Source organism: Citrus clementina, unplaced genomic scaffold (assembly GCF_000493195.1).
Source record: "Citrus clementina cultivar Clemenules unplaced genomic scaffold, Citrus_clementina_v1.0 scaffold_1, whole genome shotgun sequence".
Lineage (NCBI taxonomy): Eukaryota > Viridiplantae > Streptophyta > Magnoliopsida > Sapindales > Rutaceae > Citrus > Citrus x clementina.
In genome coordinates, this window is record NW_006263303.1 from 17,189,226 (window position 1) to 17,206,534 (window position 17,309).

The following is a 17,309-nucleotide window of genomic DNA, read 5'->3' on the forward strand; positions in this document are numbered from 1 at the left end:
GATATTAGTGCCAGTTAGGCACATCAATAATTAACACCCTAGGTGGTCCACTTTCCTGAAAATGATAAATAAATCAAGAAGTTCAGAAATTTTATTGATTGATTATTTTTGTTTAATTTCAGGACATAAAATTTTGTCTTAGACATCTGGTAAATGGATGATACAAGGAACCTAAGCAAACTCTGGAATTTTGTACAAGTTAGATATTTATACTATTTTGAGTGCACTTAACCAATGTATAGAACATTAGCCAGCTGCAGAGAGAGACTTGTAAAGAAACTGTAAATTTCTCTTATCAACATTTTATGAAACTGTCCTTTTACGGTTGGTAGTAGGACAGATACAGCAAATGGTTAGGTACAACATTACCTGAAGAAAGAAACAAAAATCATAAAGATAGATGCATTATCTTTAACACTTTCTCATAGAATTTATTGACCTGTACTCCATTTTTTTGCACATCAACAATCATATAAACACTAAACTGGGGTAAATGAGAATGATAAATAAACTTTCTCGAGAAGTTAAATGCTTGGAAAAGTGTTTTTTCATTGCCAGTAGAGCTTTGAGAGAGACATCGAATTCCTCAGTGGCCTGTACAGCACTAATGGTTCGCAAAATTCTGCTTCTACTAGAGCTGGACAAGTAATGCTACAGAAGAGTGCTCTATGCTTTTCTATAGATCAAGAGTCTTTACTTCATGCTTTATGCCCACTTTATCTTCTTCTGTCGTTGCTAGATGTGAACTTAGCAGCTACTTTGATGAAAATGAACTTTATGTTTTCATGCCTGTGTGTATTGATTCCTTCAATTGTATCCATCAAATGTCATTTCATTTGGATAAATTTTAAGATTGCCCTTTTATCTTAACAAGAAGCCTTTCCTTTAAGGAGATTTCGATGAATTTTTGGATCAAACTCAATCACCAATGTTTATTTATCAAACCAAAAGCAGATTAAAGAACTATGCTCAAGTTATTTTTTACAGTGTCAAGGAACAAAAGATACTCAGGAAAGAATGAATTACTGACATTGACACAACACAATGTTTCACGTGGCTATTGTAATGAAAAATTGTACCAAAGTTTAGAGTAGATAACTACAACTCAAAATCTTGGAAGGAGAGAGAGACAAGAGCAAAAGAGGTTAGATACTCTACTTAAAGAGGGTTTCCGTGGGTCACTTGTAGTTGTAGAAATTGAATGAAAGCTTCCAGAACTAATGCTGAATCAGCCACCACATTTTCCTGGCTTATTTTCTTTCTTATGGGTCCATATATTTTCTTGGAAGTACTTAAGATGGCTTCGTATTTTTTAAGATAATAGTAACTACAACTGTCTTGCGGTTCAAACACAGGATTTCCTGACAACTCGCTTATTCAAATTCCATTGAGGCAATAAAACACTCCATTGATTTTTCATGCAACAGCATTAGTGTTGAAGTCCGCATTTTAATAGCTAGGTTTGAATTTAATTATATTTATCTATTTAATTTTTTATCTTTGTTTGTGTGAATTTATTTTAATTAGATTATTTGAGATAAGGTATAATTCTTTTTATTTTTATTTTAAATAAATTATAAGGAATTATCTATCTTTATGATATAATATATATTATAAAAGCATGTGTTTTTATAAAACTTAAACCCTTCTTATTTCCCTATGATTTAAAACTCTTTAATTAAACAAACGTATAAAAGCAAAAAAATTCTAGGGTTTTCTTTTATGCACGTTTGAAAGAAATTTTGAGGTATTAATCCTTCTTTAATACGTGCTCTCTAATATGATCTTATGTGTTTGATAATGAATGCATGCATTGTTCTCTTTATTATGAGTTACGAGCAGTGTGTTTTGATTATTGTTTTTTTCCATTATTTTTATTTGATTTTTGTACAAAAGTTTCCATAAAATTAAAGTGGACATTCTAAGGTTTTCAATGATATATTTTGTACAAAGAGATTCCAAATAACCAATTTGTTGTTAATTTTCAAATTTGGAACAGTGGTGCTGGAAAATTTCGATTTTCAGCAGTGTGTTTGAATTTGCCGATTTTTCTGACTATCCAAATAATCTTTGAAAATTATGTTGATTTTTTTTTATCCTCATTATGTCACTTTATTTTTAATTTCATAATTTTTGGTTTATGTTGAGCTGCTGCAATCCTGGAGATTGCTTTCCATAATTGCAATAGTTGATGGTAAAATTATTTTAGGCTGTTAAAAGGCTTTAGAATGACTTATAAAAATTATATTCGTATAATATTATGAGTCCTCTATGATTTCAAGTTTATTAGACTAATTTTCATTCAGTTAACATTAAGTTATGAATTTTTAAGTTGCAAAACACAAACCTGAAAGTTTCTAGACAAGTTTGCTAGTCTCTCAATATAAATTCGTTTAAAATGGTTTTACATCTTCAAAACTTCTAGAAATTTGATACATTATTTCTTGACGTTTTTATTGTTGTAAAATCAAGTGGTCTAATTTATGAGTTTTATTAAATATTTTATGAATTTTCTAATACAACTACCTTTGTTTTTATCACTGCTGGATAGTGTGAATATTTGCATGTAAAATTCTTTTTGCAATATATTTATGATTATTCATTTTTTAAATCTTTATAAATTCGACACATGTGAATGAGGAATCACCGAATTCAGTCATAACAAGCTCACCAACTTCAGATTTTATGTTTTTTTTTTTAATTTTTTACAATTTTCTGACATATAATTAGCTTGGTAAAAATTAACTTGTATATGATGGTCAGGTTGAGACAGTGGCCACCCAGAAACTTAAATTGGGGGGGTTTAGTTCAAAAAATTATATTTAATTTAGGGTTTTTTTTTTATGTTCACTTGAATATATTTTAAGTCTCATAAACTCAAATTCCATTACTTTCTTTTAAATTCTAAATTATAATAGTAATAAATTATTTATTTTAAATGCGTGAAAGTATCATTTTTCTAAGTAGTTTCCACAAAATATTTTAAAAAAATAATGTGGTTATTGGGATTTGAACCAAGACTTTAAAACCATCAAATAACACTTTTAACATTAAACTACAAGTCTTTTGTTATATGAAAAATGTGTCTAAATTTTTTTTATTTAACTCTTTTAGAAGGGATTTGAGGTACATTTAAAAGAAAAATTAATGGCCATAAAGCCCCTCTTGGGTCTTAGTTGGGTTCGCCCATGGGTTGAGACTAGCTTTGATAGTTTAGTACTTATTACTAGACTTGATTATGTTGGATTTATATTAAGGTTATAATGAGTAATAATATTGATAACAATGTGTCTTGATGTTTTAGGATGACAGTGAGCTCATGGTTGAAGTTACCATCTTTTTATTGTTAAAGATCGAGGTAAGTAAATTCATGCATGATATATGCATTTCAGTATTAAATTACTTTTAATTCGAGTTATGTATTATGTTGAATGAAAAGTACATAAAATTGATTTGTTTTAGTCTATTACAATATTTTGTTAAGTAAAATCATTCTTTGAAATTATTTATAACAAAACTTAATTTATTAAAAACTTGTTTTATAAGTTGTCTTAAAAACAAAAACTTTAATTAAATTGTTTTAAGTCAATTACTTTGAAATAATTATTAATTATTTAAATGTGATTTACGGAAGCTTATAAATAATTAAAAGTTGAAGAATGATTTTAAATAAATTGACTCATTGTTTGTAGTGATATTATGTTGTGTTATGTTATGGAAGACTATCCTGATTTTGTGCTCGTATGATTTTAATGTTAATGATTCTTGTATGTGGGATACGGTGCCGCCCTGAATGATGTTATTGGCTTTGTTGATCAGCTACGATGGTAGTAAAACTTCCCCAAAAAGCACTTCCTTCTAGCAACAAAACAGTCACTATGATTCTGCAAAATATAGGACCACCATCAGTCTATCTTTCTTTTCTTTCACCTCCCACTCTTCCGCGTCGCTCTTTTGATATACATGCAGAAACAAACATAATGGATGTCACACCAATTTATGGAATGATTCAAGTGCCCATCACTCTCACTATTGAGTTGGATTTTGGTCCAAAATTCCTTCTTCGTTCTTCAGTTTCTAAAGCACCATGTGTTAGAAACCTCATTGATACCTTCATTTGTTAACTCCAAATTTTTCTCCTTTCCCTTTATATCATGATAAACCCTTGTGTGACCACTATTGGTTACTTCAATTGGTAAAATTTATCGATCTACTTGTAAATTTTTTTTGAAATAATAAAACGTCTCGGAATCCCGCATTCGATACTTTAATAGATCAATTTTACAATGCATTTAAATCACGTAAGAATTGGCAATGCCGCCAATTGGCCTTTCTTCATTTTCTTAAAATATTTTCCTTGGCTTTATTCTGCATTGCGATTTTTTTTTCTTGGTGCATTTTTCAATCTTACTGTTTTCAATCCGACAAACCTAGCTATTAAAATCTCATTTCAATTAGAATATTACTAGTTATCAAAATCTCATTAAATTGTTTCAATTAGAATACAACCTAATTATCAAAATCTCATTAAATTATTTCGATTAGAACATATCCTAATTGCATTGGTTTAACCCACTAATAAAACGATATCTATCATTTATTACCCGCTTCCACTACCCCATCTAGTATTTATCTATCCGCTTCCACTACCTTGCTACGTCAAAACTACAAGTGAAGAAGAACTTCATAATCTCATGCATTCAGCTGGTATCAGTTATTAATAAAAAAACCAAATAGAGATAAGATCTTTAAAATTATAATTATTCCAAAATTTTAAGCTCTAATTTGTTGTTGTTGTTATTATTATTATTTAGTTATTTTTCTAAGTTTAATGGTTTTGTTGAAGTTGAATATTATATGAGATGAGTGTTCGGAGAATTTATTTATTAATTTTCTTCGTAAGTGTAAGAAGAATTTATTTATTTATTATGAGTGTAAGAATTTGTTAGCAAGCATTCAACTGTATTTGTTTGTTCACTCTACGGAAGCAGTGTCTCGTGTTCAATTAATCGAATTATTTAAAAATAATAATATTCATACCTAAAAGAGGCCATGCATGTCACATTATTCATGCATAGCCCAAAAGACAAAAGCATTTCGGAGCCACTAATTAAAAGCGCTTTCAAATTGCTTGTCATCAATCAGATGCCTTATCATACCCATATGCTCGTTGAAAAAATAGCATATTAGTATGTTATTTTGAGGGCACATTTTGAGTGGGATTCACTTAACAAAAGTGAAAATATTGAGAGGTTCAGATTTTACTCTGTGAAAACTTCAAAATGATATATCTTTATTTACTTAAAATGATGTTTGGTAGAATGAGAAATTGACTCTCAAAGTGCACCCCTGAAGTTGAAAAATTGAAAGGAAATGAAACTTATCGCAGAAGGGAAAAATAAGTTAAGGGATCTGTGTTTATATATAGATATTTATCCATACATGAGCAAGAATTGTAGGGATAGAGGCTCTCTCCACACGCGCGTGCACGAGGCGCAAATCCGAGATCGATTTGGTTGAACCCGCTCATCCTACTTACACGAATGTCGGCCCCAAATCACCTAGACCCGCATGGCCACATTTTTTATTTCCTTTTAAATTTTCTAAGAGTTTTCACAATTAAAATCAAAAGTAATTTTTGATTTATGAATAAATATTAAACTGTTACACAATTGAAATTTTTGAATTCAACAGGCTGTTACAGATTTGAAATTTTCAATTCAATGAAATGTTACAGAAACTAAAATTAAATCATATATTGAATTCGAAAAATTAATTTTATACAATAGTTATGTACCCTCATGTATATAAAAATACAATCTTTCTCTTCTATTTTAGATGCAACAAAACACACATAGCACTTAAAATTTCTTTTTCTTTCTCAAACGTTCTGTTTTGATCGAGAATCTACACTGTTGTTGTTAACCGAAATTATTTGTATGTGCTTGACAAATAATTTATTTCCGTTGTATCCTAAAAAACAAATACCAACAAACCTAAAAACACCGTTATAAGTGATAAATCTGTTTTAAGACCTCGGATTTTCCCGTTTAATTTTTTTTCTTCCGTTTATTTGTTGTTGTTTCCACGATTTCCAGCAGCTGTTTTATTAATTTTTGCTGTTGTTTCAATTCTGTTGGTATAGAATTCCCGTTCTTTGATAACTTGATTATTTTTAATTGTTCACTCACTGCAATTTTTTTTTTTTTTTCAATACTGCTTTGTTCCTCTGATCTTCAATACTTCTATACTCTTGTGTATCAATAGGATCAGAAGTCTTTTTAGCATCAAATACTGAAGGATCTCTGTGAATGTGATCATGATCACGATCACCATCATCACCACAAATCACATTGTCCTTGATCTTCTCAGTAGTCTCCTTAGCTGCTTTCCAGGCACCATCCATTATCTGCTTCGCCGTGTCCCCAACATTCTCCGCTGTATCCACTGCCTTTCTTGCTCCATCTTTCACCTTATCAGCTACAAATCCTGTCACCCCACTCGGTCTGCCCTCGTCCTCGTCTAATGCTTCTTGCTTTGCCTCGTATAGGCCATCCCTCGAGGCCTCGGTCCCGGCTTTATGGTCCGTCGATTCTGCCACTGCATTGCTACCCTGCATTTTAAGATCATTGATGAACACTAATACCTCAACTGAGTATACATACATACTTATTGAATGTTAAGTACCAACAAAACGAAATTAAATTCGAACTGTTGATATAGGCACAAGAGATTTTACGAATTGAACCAATTAAGAACAAGCAACAGATCAACAATTAATAATTTTTTTATCACTTCCGAGACTAATTGATCTCTTATAAACTCAACTTGCAAAAATTATAATATGCCTAATAGAAATTAAGCTAAATTTAGCAATCAAGAAACTAGCGTATAAGTGTAACAAAACTCAATTCGACCTCTAGATTATTAAAAACAAAAAATAAATAAATAAAGAAAAAGAAGGCATGCACATCTAAATCTATTAAGAATTTTTTTTTTTTTCCCTTACTTCACTTTAAGAATCTAATAAATAAATGGAGAAAATATCAATGTAGATGCCCTCTAAAAGTAGTAAAAGCAAGAAATAGTAAAAGCAATAAAGATAAGGGCATATGAATAATATACATGAGCATGCTCATAAGCAGAGGAAAGCCACCGAGATCTAGAGATTCTGCTCGCGGAGTGGAAGTAGTGATTAGGAAAGTCTTTTGATGAGGTCTTAGAGATGTTAATGGTAATCCTTTTTCCCCAAAATAGTGCTGCCATTTTCTTAACCTCTGTGTGCTTGCTTTTGCTCGTTGGTTCTTCCCTGTCTCCATTTATTCTATGCTTGTCCTCGAATACGATGGGAATGTCGTGTTTATTGACGGACACGTGGATCGAATTTTGACATGTGTCACAGCTCTAATTTCACTAACTATTGTAGTTTCTCAACACATGTTGTTTAATAATTTTTTTATTTTATTTTTTATTTTTATGCTTAGATGATTAATTTTATTTGCACGGTCCACTGGGCTCTAATTTTATGTCCCACTTGTTTTTTTTCGGATCATCGATGGTGGTGGGCTTGTTATTGAAACGTATACCGAAAAGTTTAATTTTTTTTCGGTTGTCACAACTTTTACCGGAGCACGTTCGTCCCTTTACTGAATCTACCTGCGTTTTTAAAGTGCGTATGGTATATTATATTTTATTATATTATATTACATTAATAATGTATTATAATAATATTATATAATATTTGGTGCTATATTATACTGTAAATTTATATTATGTTTGGTGTTGCACTGTACTATATTAATTTTTTGTGATTAGTTTAATATTTGTTAGTACTTAAAAAAATACTAAATATAAAAGTTTTAAATTTTAGGAATTTAACAATTTTGTTAGTGTAAATGTTAAAAAAATATTAACTTTTCATAAAGATCGAAGCTTATATCTTTTAATTTTCGGAAGCATAGCATTTATTTTTAGTATTTTCTAAATATATAACTTGTTAAATATCGAAGCAAATAATTTAATCAAATAATTTCTAAATAATATAACAACAAAAATAAATAGTTAAAACCTATACGATTAGTTTAAAAGTCATCTTAGGATGATAGAATGAAAATCTATGCACACCACAAAATAATCACGAAATAATAAAGTGACATAGTTGTTATAACTTATTTACTAACAAAATAAATTGTGCTAAATAATCCAAGTAAGAGTTTTGTAGCATATGTAATAATATTTTATATTATTATTAATTTTAAATTAATATATTGAAATTTATTCGTATTTAAATATTTATTATTTGTTATATTAAATTATTTAAAAATAATTAATTTTTATATGTTAACTATCATAATATAATTAAATAATGTAATATTATGTTATATTTTATGTACAATTCAAGTATTTATTATTAGTCATATTAATTATAAATTTATTAATAAATTATAATGTAAAAACAAAAAAATAATATAATATTATAAATTAAATTAAAATATAATATAATATTATTGAATAATAAATCATAAATTTATTAATATAATGTAAAATAAAAATTAATATTATTATTTTATTACTATTATTATTATTATAAAGTAAAAGTAAAAAAAAAAAGTGGAAAAAAAAAAAAGACAAGCTAATGCGGCAACCGCCACATTAGCACGGTCCCTTAATGCATTGCGATTTCTCAGTTCTCACCAAACAAAGGATAGCATTAGTTTAGTGAAGAACAGTTTTATAATGCCGTGTAATGCTGTCTTCCAAACACACCCTTTAAGGAAATCTTTATCTGATTCATGAGTTCCTTCAAACTATCACGTTCTCCAATGCTGTGGGTGCGAGGGTTATAACTTCTTTGTAATTGGAAACTATTGTCAAAATCCCAATCAAACTCCCCAGAAGGTCACCTTTAGCAGGATATGATCGAGCTGAATTGAACTTCGGGCTTAGTCTATGATCCATCTGATCCGGCGATTAAGATCCAAGAGCGTATTCAAGTATTGGTGTGGCTCAAATTTACTCCTGTTGTAAATTTGACTCTTTAACATTGGCTTGGCTTGAGCAGCTGTTGATAATTAATCTTCCAGTGTTAAGATAATAGAATTAGTTAAGATGGTTTAGTTAGTTAAGCTCAGTTGATTTGTTTAATCAAGTTTGTTATTAATGCTGACTTGGCAGCTGAGCTGGAGGAAGGTTGTTATGCTGTTAGCTAAAGCTTAAACAGCATGTAGAAGATTCGAAATGCTTGTATATATACATCCTTGTAAAACCATTCAGATTAATGAAATGATTCACATTCGTTCTCTCTTGTTATTTTCTCTCTGTAACTTTCTTAGAAACCAAACAAATACTTTACAATTTAACATGGTATCAGAGCCAAACTAAAAGCAAAAATGGCGTTCTCAAGCTCAAATCCAAACACAGCAATCTCTGTTTCTTCATTCACTTTCACTTCTCCTATTAAGCTTGATCGATCGAACTACACAATCTGGAAATCTCAGATTCTCTCTTCAGTACGTGCAAATGGTCTTGAAGATCATTTCGATAGCTCCAAGTCATGTCCAGATCAATTTCTTCAAAGTGAATCTGAGAACTCTGAAATTGAAACTCGAACAAGTCCTGAGTTCACTGCTTGGAAAAGGAAGGATCAAATGCTGCTGAGCTGGATGCTGTCTTCTATAAATCTCGAGATCCTCAGCCTTGTGGTAAACTCTGAAACTTCACTTGAACTTTGGACTAGTCTTGAGCAACAATTCGGATCTGAAACCTTTGCTAAAAAGGTTCATCTTAAGATGATGCTTAACAATCTTAGAAAAGGTTCAATGTCTATGACTGAATTTTTTGGAAAACTGAAAACAATAACTGATGATTTAGCTATAGCTGGAAGCCCTGTTAGCTCTCTAGATTTTATTACACATCTTATCTCTGGGCTAGGTCAACCATACTACCCTGTGGTTGTGTATATCGAGGCAAATCTAGCAAAAATGACTGTTAATGAAGCTTACTCAATGCTTTTAACTCATGAAGCTAGACTAGAAGCACATCAGTCAAATGCTAGCAAGGAAGCTAAATTGACTTATGCTGCAAATGTTGCTCAAACTGGAACTAATACTAAGTTTGGAGGACAGAATAATGCTAACTGGATTAGGAATGTCAATAATAATAATGGTGGCAGAGGAGCCTTTGGTAGAGGTTTTTCTCAAGGCCGAGGTAGAGGAAATTGGAATGGAGGCTGGAATAATAATGCTCAGTCTGGAAATTATCAAGGCAGAGGAGGATTTGGTGTTAACAATGCCAATAATTTTGGTGCTAATAATGGAAATTTTGGTGGAAACTTTGGTGGCTTCACTAATGGAAAAGGTGCTTCAGATCCAAATGGAGCTGCTGTAATCTGTCAAATATGCTTTAAGCCAAAGCATACTGCAGCTGAATGCAGGAACAGGTTCAATAAAGAATTTGTGCCTTATTACAATCCATATTCAGGCTATAATTCATATCAGAATCCTGGACCAAGAGCTTTCTATCCAAATTCAGCACCAAGAGCTGCTTTCCTGGCAACCTCAGAAGGTGACATGGCTGATCAAGGTTGGTATGTTGACAGTGGGGCAACACATCATCTCACCAACAACCTGCAGAACTTGAACCTTGGAAGAGAATATTCAGGTAATCAGCTACTACATGTTGGTAATGGCCAAGGTCTGAAAATTACACACATTGGATATACTTGTCTCCCCACTTCCTGTGATTCTTTTCTGCATTTACAAGATATCTTGTGTGTACCTCATCTTACTAAAAATCTCATAAGCATTTCCAAATTGCTTGAAAATACCAATTTAACCATTGAGTTTGTTGCCAATATGTGCTTTATTAAGGACAAGAGGAAGGGAGTGCATCTGGCTCAAGGGATTGCTAGAGGAGGACTGTATAAGTTGCTGTCTAAGGATGACTGTCTCTCCAGTTCATGTGTCACCAGTCATAATCCTAGTTCTATGCTTTCTGTTTTTAACCAATCAGCTTGTAACTTTTCTGGTTTGTCTTTGAATAAAGTTTGTACTCAAACAAGTAATTCTCAGAGTCATTTGAGCACTGTTAACCCAGCTATGTTTGCTAATGTGTTACACCAAAGATTTGGTCATCCTAATAAACATGCATTGAAAAACATATTATCCTCTCTTGCACTTCCTGCATCTATTCCTGATTTTTGTGATGCTTGTCAATATGGTAAAATGCATCAACTTTCCTTCTACTCTACAGGCATAAAAACAAAAACTCCTTTAGAACTTGTATATACCGATCTTTGGGGTCCAGCATCTATACCATCTCTACATGGATATAGATATTACATTAGTTTTGTGGATGATTACAGCAGATACTGCTGGATTTTTCCATTAACCCTTAAGTCAGAAGCTTTAGATACATTCAAGTATTTCAAAACCTTAGTTGAAAAACAACTTGGTTTCTCTCTAAAGTCTTTACAATCTGATTGGGGAGGGGAGTACAGAAGCTTTGAAAAATTTCTTGAGGCAGAAGGGATACATTTTAGGCATAGTTGTCCTCACACACATCATCAAAATGGTGTAGTTGAGAGAAAGCATAGGCATGTTATAGAAACTGGGTTAACACTTCTTGCACAAGCTAAAATGCCTTTATCTTTTTGGTGGGAGTCATTTCATACAGCTTCCTTTCTTATTAACAGAATGCCAACCCCAGTGTTGAATAATGTTTCTCCTTTTGCCAAACTTCATGGTAGACCACCAGATTACAAGTTCCTTAGAACTTTTGGTTGCTCTTGCTTTCCTCTTCTCAGACCCTACAATAACCATAAACTCAATTTTCATACACAAAAATGCCTAATGATTGGCTATAGTCCTATACACAAGGGATATAAATGCCTGGATTCCACTGGTAAAACATACATTGCTAGACATGTTCAGTTTAATGAATCAGAATTTCCTTATTTTGAACTCTTTCCTACAAAGTCTGATTCACAACTCTCATCCATCCAACCAAGTCAAGTCTCTTTTTCAAATATTCCAATTACAGAAGTCATTCAAGACAGCAACAATGCACAATCCTATGCTATTCCCTCAAATCCAGATGCAGGACCTGATTCAAGTCACTCCCATACATCTTCAGCACATTCATCTCCAAGCCATTCATCTCAAAATTTATCACCACACATCCAAGTTCATCAGCCAGTACAGACATCTTCAGTTCAGAACATTCATTCCATGACTACCAGATCAAAAGCTGGTGTGTTTAAGCCCAAGACATACTTAACAGTAGCTCAAGAGCTTGAACCTTCATCTGTTAAAGCAGCTCTAGCAGACTCCAAATGGCAACAAGCTATGCAAGAAGAATTTGATGCACTACAAAAGAATCAAACCTGGGTTCTTATTCCTCCAGAAACAGCTGGGAAGATTGTTGGAAACAAATGGGTATTCAGAATTAAATATAACCCTGATGGCAGCATATCAAAGTACAAAGCCAGATTGGTTGCCAAGGGGTTTCATCAGACACAAGGGGTGGATTTTTTTGAAACTTTCAGTCCAGTTGTAAAGCCCTGCACCATCAGAATAATTCTGAGTCTTGCTGTCATGAATCATTGGACAATTAGGCAGCTAGATGTTAATAATGCCTTCCTTAATGGCATTCTTATAGAGGATGTTTTTATGCATCAACCTGAGGGTTTTGTTCATCCTCAATTTCCAGCTCATATCTGCAAACTCACTAAGGCACTTTATGGACTCAAACAGGCTCCAAGAGCCTGGTATGACAGGTTGAAAGCTTCTTTAATTCAGTGGGGTTTTGTGACATCCAAATCAGATACTTCCTTGTTTGTTCATCATGTGGCAGGAGAAATTATTGTGGCACTAATCTATGTAGATGATATTTTGATCACAGGCTCAAATTCTCTTTTGGTAGAAAAGGTGATACATCAGTTGGGTGCCGAGTTTGCCTTGAAAGATCTTGGGGAGTTTAATTACTTTCTCGGTCTTGAGGTAACTCCAAATGTGGATGGTTTGCACTTATCACAAACTAAGTACATTGGTGATTTGCTCAAGAAAGCTCAAATGGTGAACTGCAAGGGCTGTTCAACACCAATGAGCTCAACAGAGAAATTAGTCAAAGACAAGGGTGAAGTGTTTGAGAATCCTTCTTTATACAGAAGTTTGGTTGGCTCATTGCAATATGTTACACTAACAAGGCCTGAAATTGCTTTTACAGTGAATAAACTCAGCCAATATCTTTCTAATCCATCAGTACTTCATTGGCAAGCTTGCAAAAGGGTGCTGAGGTATCTGCAGTATACAGCAGATCATGGTTTACAATTTTACTCATCTGGATCACTTAGTCTTACAGCTTTTTCAGATGCTGATTGGGGATCTGATCTGGATGATAGGAAGTCAGTGGGGGGATATTGTGTTTACTTAGGCAACAACTTGGTTTCATGGTCCTCTAAGAAACAGCATATAGTATCTAGAAGTACAGCTGAATCAGAATACAGAGCTTTGGCTTTGACAACAGCTGAGGTATTGTGGATCACATATCTTTTCAAAGAACTAAAAGTGTCTTTGCTGCAGTCTCCAGTTCTCTACTGTGACAACAAAAGTGCAGAAGCCCTTGCTAGCAATCCTAAGTATCATTCTAAAACTAAACACATTGAACTTGATCTACACTTCATTAGAGAGCATGTATCTAGAAAGGAGCTGCAAATTAATCATGTTCCAAGTTGTGATCAGGTAGCAGATATTCTAACTAAACCATTAGCATTTGATCAATTTCATTATCTACGGTCCAAGCTCAATGTTCTTCCCAGACCTTGAGCTTGAGAGGGGCTGTTAAGATAATAGAATTAGTTAAGATGGTTTAGTTAGTTAAGCTCAGTTGATTTGTTTAATCAAGTTTGTTATTAATGCTGACTTGGCAGCTGAGCTGGAGGAAGGTTGTTATGCTGTTAGCTAAAGCTTAAACAGCATGTAGAAGATTCGAAATGCTTGTATATATACATCCTTGTAAAACCATTCAGATTAATGAAATGATTCACATTCGTTCTCTCTTGTTATTTTCTCTCTGTAACTTTCTTAGAAACCAAACAAATACTTTACAATTTAACATCCAGAAAAAAGAGCATCCATTATAAGTGGTGGTGCGATATTGTTTTGTAGAATGTTGTGAGATGAGACAGGGATGTGAGGCTTTTATTTTAAGATTAGTACTCTAATCCCTCATGAGAACTGGGCATCAGTTGTGATAATTTTAGGACACATTCTGGGGATTATTTTTATCTGCAACTGTAGTTATGAAACAAATTTAAGATTCTATACTGGGATTGCATGGATTGCAGCCATGCTAACATCTTATATGAGGTGCAGTTATGGCCTTGCCTGCTTATTAGGACGATTCTTCGCATATATAGTATTTTGTGAGCAAGTTTGCTCTGACTAGGTTTTCCTTTCTTGCGTGAACTGGATGGTTAGGTTGTATTCTGTGGGTTTATAGTTTATGAGGAAAGTGTACCTTAGATTTTCATTCCTCTTCCATTAATCACATCTGGACTGAATATGTACAAAAAATTTCTTCTACCCACTAGACCCCCAGAAATTTGAGATATAGAATTTTATCGATCAGAAAATTTGGGTTTCAGTTGATCATAGACAGTTGTTAGTTAAAAATTATGGATAGAAGAACAAACATTTTCATGTTTTATTTTCTTTTTTCTTTGTGAATAAATGAAGAAAACAAAATTGAATGCTGTATTTGTTAAATATGTCAGTAAGAATTCCTAATCCCCTCTAATAAGAATTCCTAATCCCCTGTAATTTTATTTTTGTCCAGGATTGCGTGCATGAATCCTACAGAAACTCTTTGCCACTTCACAGTGTTGAAGTGGATGAAGATCGCTCTCCCCTCGAGAGTAGTGGTCCTTCAAGGGGCAGCTATGATATTCTGACAATTGAGGGTACTTTTTCCATTTTTCATTTTTTATTGTCTTAAATAGAAATCATAAGTATTAGCATATAATTGCATAGATCTATTTATGATCTGTAGGCTTCTTTCTTCATAAATTTACTGATCGCTTTTTCCATTTTTTTTAAAATTTAAGCATCTCTGTTTCTCAGGAAACAGAAAAAAAAAGAAATGAGATCATAATTAATATATGAATGGTTTGTGTCTTAAGCGGGCTTTACTAATTTGAATGAAGTTTGAACCAGATGTTTCCCCTATTGAATCAGCAAGGGCAAGATTTCTACAAATTATTGTGGATCATTTTATTAATGACCATGTGATTGAAGTGACTGATTCTGGGGCTGAATATTCTCAGCAGCCAGGTCAAGACAAATTGAGTAAGAGGAAAAACAGAGATGTCCAGTACGAAGGTGATCCAAGGTTTGCTTTGCCCTTGATGTATGTTGCTAATATGTACGAAACCTTAGTTAATGATGTAAACTTGAGGCTTGCTTCCTTCAATGGTATTCGTGAGAAGACCATTGGGGTAGCGCTTGAAGCAGCTGGTGGTTTATACAGGAGTTTGGCCAAGAAATTTCCTAAGAAAGGTATTACCTTTTTTTTTTTTGGGGTCTATTGGTGAAAACAATAAGTAATTTTCTGGATTCTTTTGAACACCGAAAGAAATTGGTTTCTGTTCATTCTTTCTACTCAGCACTTTGGCCATGCCAGTTTGTGTGTAATATCAATTCCCTGAAGAGATCAGTTTCTTCGAATGTAGCATTTAAAAGAAATATCAAACTTTGAAACTGACTGAATTCTTTTATTTTAATTGGGCTCATTTTGCTGTTTACTTGTCATATCTTTTACCTATAGGTTCCTGTACATACAAACGAAGAGAATTGGCAACTTCTCTTGAAACAAGGACAAGATTTCCAGAATTAGTAATACAAGAAGAGAAACGAGTTCGTTTTGTAGTGGTCAATGGATTGGATATTGTTGAGAAACCAAATAATATGCCTATCGAAGATGCTGAGTGGTAAGTGATTTCTTGCTCTTATTTTTCCATAGCATGCCTCTTTCAGAGTTCAGTTGTCCTATTTATCAAATTTTCAGTAGAAATGAATTTTCTTTATTGAAACATTTAGGGCACTGATTCTTCATGGGCAGTGCTATTCAAAGACTGTTTAAGCTGCTTGCATTCTATAGAACATGTGCAAAGAGAACATGGATGTGTGGGCAGTTTATTGTTACAAGCTTTGTTGGGCTCCTGGTGGAAAATGTGTTATTTTACCCTATATTGGGTTTAGCATATTTGTGTTAGTGGGTTACTTTTGGGTTGTGCCGAGGTAAAAAACTAAAGGCTAATTTGGGATTGTTGTTGGGATGGTCAAAAGCGATTTTTGATAAGTTAAAAGTTGATTTTGGTGTTTGATAAAATAATTTTACCATTCTAAAACTGAAAAACAAGGAACGGATGGCTTTTCAGAATAAGATATTGAGCAGTAGGTTTTATTATTGAATATAATTCCAAATACATTCTCGTCTAAATTATACAAATCCAAAATTGTCCTTACATAAATTATTCAATTCCAACTTTAAATACATTGAAAAAAAGAAAGTAAAAAAGTCATTAAGATATAATACCATTTTTTTAGTAAAAAATAAATAATGTAAGTCAACTTTCTTTGTTTAGATATTTGAATCTTTGTATCTTTGTTCCTCTTACTTTAATCTTTTTAATATGGCTGTGTTTTTTAATTTGTTACTGTAAGTTCTATTTTAGATTTCGTGCTTTACAATTTAGATTCTATCTTAAGCTTATCACATTCAACACCACAATCTTTTTATTTGATGATTTGATTTGAAATTTGCTGCATTTTTATTTTTCCCTAATTGATACATTGTTGAAGGTTTAAGAGATTGACTGGCAGAAATGAAGTAGCTATCTCTGCTCAAGACTATAAATTTTATTCTCCAAGACATAAGTACAGGCGTGTTGCCTCAAATTCTGTATCTAACATCCCAGTTTTGCCTGTAAGATTGACTCCCTTTTTCCCCTGCAAGCATGATGTACTTCATTGTATCATAATATTGTCCAAACTGTGATGTATCCTATAGATAGGATATCTGAAAACTTGAAGCATTGTCTTTAGGTTTCCATAATGCTATTATTTCATATTTATCACTATTGTTTTATTCATGATTTTTAAGGTTTAAAACCATCCTTGGACTCTTACCTATTTCCCTGAGCTTGTACGTTGCCTCTTGGATCCAATCAGAAGTATGGTTCAGAGTAAAAAAGGACGAGTTACGAAAGTTAGTTGGTCATTAAAATAACATAAAAGATGATTATTTATATA

At 32.6% G+C, this 17,309-nt stretch overlaps 2 protein-coding genes across 2 annotated transcripts; one reads left to right on the top strand and one right to left on the bottom strand.

The window, feature by feature from the left end:
• Window positions 1-5,931: 5,931 nt before the first annotated feature.
• On the bottom strand, window positions 5,932-7,266 carry LOC18054084. Its single transcript, XM_024177784.1, has 3 exons — window positions 7,126-7,266; window positions 6,218-6,613; window positions 5,932-5,973 (listed from the first exon to the last, which is right to left on the bottom strand). The coding sequence occupies exons 1-3, from the start codon at window positions 7,264-7,266 to the stop codon at window positions 5,932-5,934; spliced, it is 579 nt and encodes a 192-aa protein (XP_024033552.1).
• Window positions 7,267-9,389: 2,123 nt separating this feature from the next.
• LOC18054085 (uncharacterized protein At2g02148) lies at window positions 9,390-17,285 on the top strand. Its single transcript, XM_024177785.1, has 5 exons — window positions 9,390-9,701; window positions 14,836-14,959; window positions 15,213-15,554; window positions 15,823-15,985; window positions 16,860-17,285. The coding sequence occupies exons 1-5, from the start codon at window positions 9,390-9,392 to the stop codon at window positions 17,053-17,055; spliced, it is 1,137 nt and encodes a 378-aa protein (XP_024033553.1). The 3' UTR covers window positions 17,056-17,285.
• The last annotated feature ends 24 nt before the right edge of the window (window positions 17,286-17,309 follow it).